General features: G+C 28.7%; 1 protein-coding gene across 1 annotated transcript in view; it reads left to right on the top strand.

The window, feature by feature from the left end:
• LOC129972916 (prolyl 4-hydroxylase subunit alpha-1-like) overlaps window positions 1–12,319 on the top strand; it is a 49,367-nt gene that overhangs the window by 33,545 nt on the left and 3,503 nt on the right. Inside the window, exons 12-13 of the mRNA XM_056087236.1 lie at window positions 6,631–6,699; window positions 10,322–10,418. Coding sequence (XP_055943211.1) covers window positions 6,631–6,699; window positions 10,322–10,418 — 166 coding nt within the window. The remainder of the gene's footprint in view (window positions 1–6,630; window positions 6,700–10,321; window positions 10,419–12,319) is intronic.

Here is a 12,319-nt window from a genome sequence, read left to right as displayed (position 1 = left end):
TACTTTTGAGCAAAGATATTTTTGGAAGTTATTACAGAAAAACGATTAAATTCTCAATTAAATTCTAATTAAAATTTCAAAAGAATTGCTCCTAGGTGCAATTTTTTGAAATCCATCAAGATATATATGTTACATATTTGGTAGTTATATGTAAAACTATCTGACCCGTAGAGTGTCAACGCACGTATTCATCATTATTATTAGTATAGATTAAAAGTAATATTTTGCATAATTTCAAAAAAATCAAGTATACTATAAATTCAAATAATGCCAGTACAATTTGTATTAGTCTTATTTTCTTAATTATAAAGAGAACGAATGAGTTAAAAAAAAGGCAATAGTAAATAAACTAGGCATAGATTAAGAACCAAATTAAAACCAAGCAAAGAAAAATGTAATTTAATAACTTGAATTAAATTCCCAATAAAAATACCAAATGAAAAATAAAGAAATCTATTCAAGCAGATAGAATTATTCTGAATGTCACGAGCGGTAAATGCCAGTTACACAGTGAAATTCAAATTTAAATTGAATTATGCGTCTCATGAGACCATGAGTTGGCTCCAATAAAGTCAATTCAAATTCAAGTAAAATGCATAAAGAAAAGAGTTTTTATTTGCTTTGGAAATACTTCGTTTCGCATTCTCCACTGTGTTTACTTGACATTATGTTTGCATTATATTCATGAAAGTAATATTACACAGTTTCTAGAATTTCTTTCCTTTATTTAGCGAACGATTTTTTTTTTTTCTGAATAAAGCTGCGGATCCAGTGAAGCAATACGTAATGCCATCTTTTCAGGTCAACTAATTGCTTGACTGGTTTATATGCTTCACAGAGTAGAAAACTGAAGTCATATGTAATCTAAATTTATCCCTCGCATGATACTTGATTTTTGTTGAAAACGTAGTCACCTGATATATATATTTTTCTAAAGAAATCTTAATAACGACATAATTGTGAAAAGGAAAAAGTAATCTATTGTTTTGAAGAAATTCTATTCGAAGAGTATTATATTTCATCTCAAATAACATTATGAATTGCTTGTCAAAACTAAGTTATAAATTTTCATTTTTGTTAGTGAATTGTTTCGAATTTATAGTATTATCATGTTACGCTTTTTCTTAACATGTTCGAATGGAAGATAAAGTCAAGCAGAGAGATTGTTGTTTCAAACTAATTAAATTCTTAAATTGTTATTAGATCCTTTTGAATCGGATTTCCACTTAGTAAGAGGACAAACTTGTTTTCAGATGTGCTATTTAAATAAATTATAATAAACCCAATTTTTAAAATATATATATATTTAATGTTGTTTTATATTAAATTAAAATTATTCTTGTTAGATAGGATTATTTAATTCAATCTTGTTTAAATCGTTAACGCTTTTAAAAAAGTTTTAGTAAAATAATTTAAATAATTTATGAGTTTACATAAGAACATTTTGTGTTTCTAAAAAAAGAGTAAATATACAAATCATTGTGTTAATTAGCATGATTAAATTAAAGCCTACAAGAGTGTGTATTCAATTTGATGTCAGCTTAAAAAAATATTATTTGGAACATGTGCAGTCAGGAACAGTAAAGCATTTAATGATTTACAATTAAGTGATTCACAAGCTAAATCGATTAACTCCACTTCTTGAATTTCTGTTAAAGCACTTGATATAATCTTAATTTTATATATGCAGTATGTTTTCTTAATAATAAGTATGGAGATTACTTAATGAAAAACTTCATAGGCAGTCAGAAAAAAATGTTTTTTTAGTTGTCAATTTATTTAACATTATACACTTATATAAATCCTCAAACTGCCCAGCAGTATCCATTGCTTTCTAATATGTCCCCCAGAGAGTGTATATATTGAAAATACCTTGTAAATAATATTATCTCATTTCAATAAGTAAATGAAAGAAATTAGTTAGACATTTCTAACTAGGGAGAATTACATGTAATTAGGGAGACTTACAGGTGTAGCAATATAATTGGCTCAAAATGTCTTGGATAAAATTAAATAAGTCGAAACCCAAGTCATATAGCTTAAATGTGACTTCAATAATGGATCACAATTTCATATCATTAATATTAGAAAATTTGTAGCATGCAGATCAGAAAAATGTAGACCCGCCTTTATTATACTCTACAGATAGAACTCTGAAAGCAACATAAAGGAAATATATGATGAACCTATAGAAATACATTTCTTCTATTAAACATGATTATTATAAAAACTTAAAATCAAATTGGCATGATAGAATTTCAAATACAGTTGAAGAAGAATACATAATTTATGTTTCTGAATAATCAATTGAAGTGAAATAATAATAATATATAATTAATATAAATGTATAGTTTAATTTATGATAATGAAGTTTCTCATTAATAAAAAAAATTTGTGGAGGGAATCTGATGTTATCACTTTTTTCACTTGTCAAATCAATTAATTCTCTCAGCCAAGCCAGCATTTTAATAATAACAATATTCAAAAGATATGATATATTTTATGTTTTATAATTCTTTAAATAAAAACTACATCTACAATGATACATTCTACAAGGTTTATTTGAATTTATATTTTAAAGGAATTTTTAAAAAAACTGTATTGTCTTATCATTTCTCTACCTTTGCTGTTTTGTGTAAAACAATTTAAACATTTAAATTAGTTTCATGCTTGGCAAGCGAATGGTACAATTGTTAAGCAGATTTGGCAATTAAACCACTAAAGAGTTTCAAAATAATAAGTCGTCTTCTTTCAGACAAAACCGTCATTTCTTCAAGGGTTTCCAGCCCTCATTATAAATATTGAATTGTTACATTTAAATCATTTTAATTATAAATTTATAATTAAATATGCTTGAAAAATTAATCAGGTTTCAAATACAGTTTAAAGAAGATTGTTAAAAATTCGGGAGGTCTTTCTTTTTGTGTATATTTTATTGTTTTTGTACATTGTTTCATCAATTTTAAAAATTATAAAACTTTCTATGTCGAATTTCTTAATTTTGGATATAGGTGCGAATATGCTTATGAGCATTAATTAGGCGAACATGAATTTTTATTTGTCTAGGGACATTAGGTATCTTTAAACGAACAGATACATGAAAAATATTCATCCTTTTCTTTATTCCGTATTATAACCGCCAAAAGCAAAGAATAACGCATTATTCTAATCAAAAAGACTGCGCAAATGTAAATATGACTTAGGATGATAGATATTTGTGCATTACATGATGCAGATGCACATTTCATGACACGTGCAGTTTACGTTTGCCATGTGACTGTGTTAAAGCATGAGCTGACTCTATTTCTTATCATTAAAAGCATCTATTAAAAAATAAATGTCAAATTTCGTTTCGAAGGAAGAATAATCCAGAACATTGCCTTTACATTATTTAATTCAAAACTGGAAACTATGATGGAAATTATACCCTTATTATAATTACTGTTTATCTTGTTACTGTTTCCTTTACATAAAATATTATATACGTTAGAAGAAAAAATCGAATTCGAGGTTTTGGCAAATCTCCTCGCTTGCTTCAGAGCTCTCCGATTCCAAGAAATCCATTTTTAGAATGATGCTTGTCTGCCTGTCTCTGAATAGGATACTCAAAAACAATTTGTTCAGCTAGAGGGATAAAATTTCACTTGGTGTTTTTTCACCAAATTTGTAGATTACAAATTTATAATGAAGTTTATTGGCAGGAAATTTGTCTGTCTGTCTATCCAAGAGTAAGTGAATACAATAGCTACAAAACGCAAAGAGCTAGATAGATAAAATATGGTATACTTTTTTAATTAAAGTACAAGTACGAGTATTAATAGAAGTTTGAACCAAATCCATCAATTACTTAATCGTATATGGGTCTATACATTCGCATGTAAATAAACACGCCAATTCAAAGTTGCAATAATTTAAGTAAGCGAATTTGGTTTTGTTTTTAAAATCGTAATTTGTGTCAAATTTTTGTTTCAATCGCCTGAAAACCAGTGGGAGCAGTCTCCATAAAATTTTCTCGCATACACTTTAATAAACTTGTCACACCAGAGAACGTCTTACATGGCAATAGCATACAGTATTTACGAAACATTAACTTTTGGTGAGAATGTAGTATTTTTACTGAATCTATCGTGTCATCCTTGGCGAGTTATTTGGCGATTAATCCCTGACATGCGTTAATAGTATCAAAAAATCGAATTTGTGTTTTAGACATGTTTTTTTCAACCGATTAAAACAAAAAAATTGACACAAAGCTGGACGTGTAATCACAAATTCCGATAATAAATGATTCATTTATGTCATTGAGTTTACTTATTTCTGAAAGTACAGACAATCAATACGCAATTGAATTTGGCTCAATCTTTGACAAGTATCTGTATTATAGATGTTAAATCTGTATACTGAATTTTATCTTTCTAGCTCTTTCCGTTTTGTAATTATTGTATTATATTCGAACTACCGGACAGACGGAACTCCTCTGAACAGATTTTACTCAAAACTAGATAGAAATCTGTAAATTTGTTGTATTAACTTTCAACCGTTTAGTTCAAATCGTTTTTGAGTTATCTTTGTCACTGACACACAGACGGACATTTTCCGAAAATGTGTTTTTCGATCTCAAGGAGGTTCTAAAACGTAGAGAAAAGCGTTCAAAATGCATTCTCGGCTTTCTTTGTCTTTCTACTGAAGCCCAAACACTCAAGTGCGAGACTCTAAAACTAAAATTGTTAAATTTTTGACATGATTTACATTTAAATAATGCATTTGTAGCGTCCATGGCCTTTCCAAAGGTCCACAGTTTTTATACTGGGGAAAGGGGAACAACATCTTCGTTAAGAGTTTTTTTAGTTTTAGTTATATTAACGTCCCGTTTTAAAGCAACAATATGGCTGTTTTGGGACGGACCTCGTAATTTTGAACCGCTGTCAGATGACGTGGGCGACACCTAGGCTGGTATTTCCCTCTCCAAACTTCCATACCACTTCCACCACAGAGGGCGTTTCGCCCAGACGAATTTAACATGCACCAGGTCTTACATGATGTCTACTTACATGACAGTTCTTCAGTGGAATCGGTTCTCGAATATGAAATCCTCCAGTTCCGAAGCCAAGACCTTACCACCAGACCACCGAGGCCCTACTTCGTTCAGATTGGTTTGGTTTGGTTATATTAACGTCCCGTTTGAAGCAACACTAGGGCTATTTTGGGACGGACCTCGTAATTTTGAACCACGGTCAGATGACGAGGACGACACCTGAGCTGGCACCCCCCTCTCCACACTACACCACCCCAGTGGGAGGACGTTTGATCATGACGGATTTAACGTGCAACAGACCCCCTTACACGACGGTTCTTCGATGGAATCGGGTCACGAACCTGAAACCCTCCGGTTCCGAAACCGAGACCTTACCACCAGGCCACCGTTCAGAAGTAAACGAGATGGTTTTAGAGAAATCACTTCTACTAATCGTAGATCTTATTTTAATTCAAAACAAATAGGTTTTTTATTTCTGCTTTTATTTTATAATATAGGCATTTTTCAATTTCCGTGCTTAATGATTTATAGTAGAACTGATTCACTTAAATTCATGATTTTCAGTTTTATCAAATAACAAGGCGAAATTTAAAAAATACATTCCATATTAATAATTTAAAATTCTAATATGTTAGTAAACTGGACGGACAAGCTGGTCGTCAAAGGCGAACAGTAATCATAAAAACTATATGGTAAGCCAATGGCTTGACCTATTCTGAAAGTAATTGTCTTCCAAAAAATCATTTAAATTATCTAAAATTAAGGCTGACATCAGAACGTTACTAGAATATTGACTGAATTAATAAAATATAATTTGTGAATGAAAATTTTGATTTATCAAAGTTAATAATGTTTTTTTTTCAAATCAGGAGATGCATTTATCTTTTATTTACGTAAATTTCACAGATATTTGTAACTTGATCTGCTTTTACCTATTTGCCATTTTGAAATTGCATGAAAGTTACTTTGGAGTGCCGCACAATTTTTAACCTTGGTAGATAACGAAGACAACACCTGAGCTGTCACCGAACTCTTTATATTGATCTTATCACAACAAAACTGAAGAACTTCACCCACGATCTGCATATTTAATTTGCAGCAACATCACACAAAATGCGGATTTTTGATGAAGCTGAGATTCTTTCCAATGATTTGACGATTTCAAAATTCCGATTCTGCTTTCTAAATCTTCATACTGATATTTGTGTAATAGCACTAGTACAGTTGTGTACTAGTACAACAACTAGAGCAGTTTTTATAGTACAACAAAACTCAGAGTCTATCCAATGATTCCACGATTCCAAAACCGAGATTCTATCTTTCAAGTTTTTTTTATACTATTTGTGTCATTAATACAACATCCTATTCAGTGTGTAGTCTCTTTGTTTCGTATATTATTTATTTAAGTATCAACAAAAATTTATAAATTCAATTTATAGTTACTTAGAATGATGTTAAATCAAAATTTTTTAACAATTACTTTGCTTTTTGTAACAAATATATACAAAATGATGTAATTTATTACACCATTTTATTTTGTTATTGTTGCTTTTCAGTTTAATGCTGTCTTATTCTAATGGATTTAAATTTTTGTTTAGCTCAGTGATGTAGATGCCGGCGGTGCGACAGTATTTCCAAAAGTAGGAGTTTCAGTAAAGCCCAGAAAGGTAAATGACATTTTTATTTCTATTTTCTTTGTCTAATTTTCTTATCAACTGATCTAAAATTCACAAGAGTCACGCTATTTTTAAAATTAAGAAATATTGCCTATTTAACATATTCAATAACTAATTTTTAATGAATGTTTGCATTCTAGATTATTGTATCATATACAGGCAATTAAAAAAAATATCAACAGTTTTTTTTTTTTTTTTTTTTTGCAAATAAAAAGTTATTTTAACCCGACAAACATGTAACAGTAAAGTTCAACACGAAAAATATTGTCTGACAAACATGTAAAATATTGCCTATTTAACATATTTAATAACTAATTTTTACAAATGTTTGTTTTCTGGTTTATTATATCATACACAGACTATTCAAAAAAAGTGTCAACAGGTTTTATTTGCAAATAAAGCTATTTCAACTCGACAAACATGTAACAGCGATGTTCAACTCAGTGTGCTTTCATAACATCATGCCAAATAAGTTTTATTCTGTAATTTCAAAAGTTGTGAAAATGACGTGTGTAAATTTTTACGCTCTATATTTTCTAGTTGTGACAATATTCAATTTAATAAAAATGCTTTTAAAGATACATTTTTATTTCATTTAAATCTCTTTGTTTCATTGTTTTTCTTATTTTTAGTCCTTTAATTCATTATTAAAAATATAAAATTTTGAAATCAGTTTTCTTTAATTGGCGACTAAAGTGACAGCATTTCTATGTAATTAAATTTTAATTAAATTAATTGATTAACTTAAAAATAAATTCTGAAAATATTAAAATAATTTATTCAGTTTGTAAATAGGTGAAAAATATTTCAGAAATCTAATACAACAGGAAATGAGTGATAAATCGATTCCAATAATTTTGTTTTGACAAAAATAAAACAAATGTATTTTCTGTATTTTCAGAAATATGTGAACGTGATTACCCAAAAACTTAAATATATGAAATTTCGTATGGAATTTTGTGACTATAATTGTAGTACTGTGTCAAATTTTTTTTCAATCGCTTCGAAAAAACGCGTCCAAAACACAAATTCTATTTTCGAGTACTATTAACCGCATGCCAGAGATGAATCGCCAAATACCTCTCCAAGGATTGCACCATAGATTAAGTAAAAAGGCTACATTTACGCCAAAGGTTAATATTTCGTAATTATTGTAGGCCAGTGCCATGCAAGACGTTCTCTAATATAACACTTTTATTTGAGGGTGTGCGAGTACGTTTTAAAGAGACCTCACCCGCTGGTTTTATGTACTAGAAAGTAAAAAGAGAAAAAAGTACTTTTCTATACCATTTTTTGTATCTCCATTTCGAACTGAAAATTATGTTTACTTGGTTGGTAGAACTATATATTCTACATTTAAAATTAAATTATTGTTCATTGATCCTTCGGACTCAACAACCATTCCATAATCCTTAAATCTAATAACTATTTATTTGCATTTGCGTTTTTCAAGACATTAAATTTTATGAGTAATTAAATGTTGACTCTCCCAGAACGCCAGGATTCAGCTGTTACAGATGGGCAGTCTTGAAGTGTGTCACAGAAAATGCCGGCAAAAATTTCAAACATTATATTTATATATACATATATATATTTATAAATTAACCTTGAAATAAGTGTCGTAAAATTCAACAATACAATAAACTCTGTGGTTGGTTTCCTTTTTAGAATCAGAGCAAAACAAAAGAATAGTTTTTCTGGCCTATATTTAAATAAATGAAGAATTTCCTGGCCATTCAGTTGAAGCACCCTGAACAAATAAATCATATGGTATAAAGTAATAATAATTTTTGAAAAATGGGTTTGTTTGCTACGGAAGCGGGTGGTTATTGCTTTATAAGGTAATATCTTTATTTCGAATAGAAGTGAATTTAAGTAATAAGCTTTTACTTTTCCTTTTCATTTATTTATTTATTTATTTATTTATTATTATTCCATGTCCAGAGCGATGCAAAAATTCTCAAACAGATAAAAATTCATATAGACCTTTAAACACGTTCTTTCTTATTCACATGTACAAACAAGTTTTAAAGAAATATTTAAGTCAATAAATATAAAATGTTTTATTATTTTAGATATAAAAAGCTTTTATCAATATATTAAAGGACGAAAAATAATTATTTTCAAAAATATGGAAGTCAAAATAAAAATCATAAAAGCTCTTAATAAACTAAGGTTGCAATCATATTGTAATGTTTTCTAATTTTTTATATTATGAATGATTAAGAACGTTTTTCTTTCTTATAATATGTAATGTATTTTATAATTATCTATCACTTTTTTGAGCCTCAAGCTTTTAAGAATTTTGTTTTGGTCTTCGATTTTTGATAAAAATAACAATTTTTAAACAGAAAATATTATACGAATAATATTTTACAAATATAATAAAAGTAAATGCTGACATCTAAGTTTTACTTTGACCGAAAAAGACAAATTTCGTAATTATCTTTTTTTCTATCAAAATAGTATTTAAAAAACAAAATGAACTAGACAAATAAAATTGAGTCTGTGTCTTTACACTTAAATTAAACTTTTATATTACATGAAATTCATTAAAAAATTATAAACTAGTGAACTGAATGTGAATACCATAATTTAACATTGCAGCGAACTAGATGGATTACTCGTTTTACTGCAATAACTGGAGATCATTGTGATATCTGCAAATTGTTGATCATGTCGAGTTTTCTAATCATGAGCAAGAAAATACGATGATTCAAAAACATAGAAAAGCTAGTTAATAGACAGAAAACTGATTCCCGATTCTTTTGAGCATTTGGCAAAACTAAACAAGAGAGCATTCCTGTTAGTTTATTTTTATATCATCATTCCTTTTATTTATATTTTTCTTAATATTTACTCCTAATTATAATAGTCATAGTAATCTTATAATTCTAAATGAACAATTCGTCGATATATGTGTGTGTGTGTGTGTGTGTGTGTGTGTGTGTGTGTGTGTGTGTGTGTGTGTGTGTGTGTGTGTGTGTGTGTGTGTGTGTGTGTGTGTGTGTGCAAAATTATTTCATTTATCTCGGAAACGGTTCTAATGATTTGGATCAAATTTTATATTGAGACAAAGTTTTGCTTTTTACGTTTATCTATATAGGTGTTTTTCCTGAAAAAAAACTGATTTTACACTCAAGGAAATTTTTTTATAACTAACTATTAGAGCCTTTGTCATCAGATCACATGCCTACAATCTCACATAGCGTCATTTCGTAAATTTTTGTGGTGCTTGCCTTGTTGCCATTGGATGATAACTTACTGGTACCTCAAAATTTTATGATATGACGCTGATGGATGTGAGGTAAAACTGAAAAATATTCATATTTTATCAATATATAATTTGTATCTAAATATTTTCTTTAAAAGGAACCGATTTTATAAAAATAAAAACTACCGAGCGAAGTTATATTGCGGTTATATCAACGAAGAGGAAAATCAGCTGAACACAGAGACTACATTAATCGGATTACTTGACTCTTTAATAGAGAAAAAATTCTCTCTCTCTTTCTTTTCGTTTAGTTGGTTTAAGAATATACAATTTCTTATTTTTTTGATGAAATATAACACTATTAAAGACTTAATTACCTATTTGTGTCTCTCTTTGCAGGGTTCTGCAGCATTCTGGTACAACTTGAGGCAGAATGGAGAGGGCGACCTCAACACTATTCATGCGGCTTGTCCAGTGTTATCTGGTAGCAAATGGGGTAATTCGAATTCAAATTTTAATATTTATTCATACTTTTTTGCATTCAGTTTAGTACAGCCTATTCATTTTATTTACAATGCATTTCTCTTTTGTAAATTTCTTGTATCAAATTTTGTATGACAACAGCTAATTTTTCTTCTTCTTTTCTTCTTGTTGTTGGCATCATATGTTGATTTTTTATTAATCTTAGTTTTTATTCTTTCATTTTTGCCTTTCAAAAGATGTGAAATTTAACAGTTTTCATTTTTTTTCCTTCGTTAAATATTATTTTATTAATATCCTTCTAAGTTCTTTTAACTCTGCTTTATAAATCTCATCAAACACGGGTAAACAATGCAACAAATATGTTTATATCCATATACAAGTATATGCATCCCTTGAAAACAAAAATTTTTGTCAAAGTATACTTACTCTCCATCTGCCAATGGGCAAAAACAGTGTCGTAGCAAGAATAAATGAGTCACCAGATATACAGATAATTTTTGATCGGCCAATGATGTTATTATTTATTCCCCTCAAGATAATTTACTTTAAAAGATGACGTAAGCTCACTATGGCGCATCTCCAAGACAGGCGACCAAAACATCAACAACATCCTTTTGTCCCCCTGTCGATATAGTATGACAGGATTTGAATCTGTCCATCAAATTCAGCTAAATTGGATTGAGTAGTTCAAAATAATTCCTGTACGAAACACAAGGAGGCTTAAAGTGTTGATTGCAAATATAGTAATCGTCCTAAGTAATTTTCCTTATATTCCAATTTCATTATTTTCTTCTGAAAATTGACCGTTATAACATCATCTAAAATCAGAAAACAATATTTTTAGAAATAGATTTTTTCCGTGAACTCGGACAGATTGAAAAATGCCAATAAGCATTTTTCAATGACTCTATTTCTTTTTTCTTCAAAGACTATTTTTTTTCTAAATGTATACATATATCGAAAAAAATTATAAATACTTCACCAGATTTATGCTTCTTTTTTAATTTTATCTACTCCTGTCCTATTTAAGCCATTTTAAATATTCATTAGCTCATGTATAGTTCTCTTTAATACATATAATTTTTCATATTTGATTAGTAGTCTTCCATTTAAACGTAAACAAATAAAATCGATCCTATCCGATATCTAAATAAAAAATAAATGTGTAAAAAAATTGTAAATAAATTTTTGACGAAGTGTAAAAATTAGAGTTAAAAATTTATCGTAATGAAAGTCATTGATTTCATAAGTAAATTCTGTTTTAAGTAAAATTTCCAAATATAAACAAATAATTGCCACTAAGAAATAAAACTATTCTGTAAGTTTTTAAAGAATATTTTATGGATGCAAATCTAGAATAGAAATCATAAAATCCTGACATAATCATTTTTATCAAACATTATAGATAGTTTTTTTTTTTTTTTTTTTTTTTTTTTTTTACTGTAATATACAAGAAAGTAAAGAACAGTCCACCCCACCCATTTTTTTGTTTGTTTATTTTGCTTCAATTAAAAAAAAAACATGTATATATGAAATGTCTATTTTAAATATATCCTGTTTGATAACTCTCGGTGCTATGTCGATTTGAATATTATTTTTCTATCTTATATATAAATTTCAGTAAAATAAACAATAATTCGGTACTTTGTGGTAAATATATTGATTACCATAAATTCTGAAAAAAGCTTAACAAAAAGAATTGCTGCCATTTATGCATAAAATATTGTATTCACATGAATTTATTATATTGCTGAACACGAAAGTGAACGCATTGTATGCAGATGAGAAACGCACCATTTTACATCTGCATCTGAATCATAGAAAAAATAAAGGCTATTAAGAAATCATAACTTGTCCACGGCTTGAAGTTACCTGAAATATCTTTGGATTACATCATCCGTTGCAAAAGTTTCT

This window comes from Argiope bruennichi, chromosome 6 (assembly GCF_947563725.1).
Source record: "Argiope bruennichi chromosome 6, qqArgBrue1.1, whole genome shotgun sequence".
Lineage (NCBI taxonomy): Eukaryota > Metazoa > Arthropoda > Arachnida > Araneae > Araneidae > Argiope > Argiope bruennichi.
Note: the sequence above shows the minus strand (reverse complement) of the source record. Positions and strands in the feature narration are given on the sequence as shown.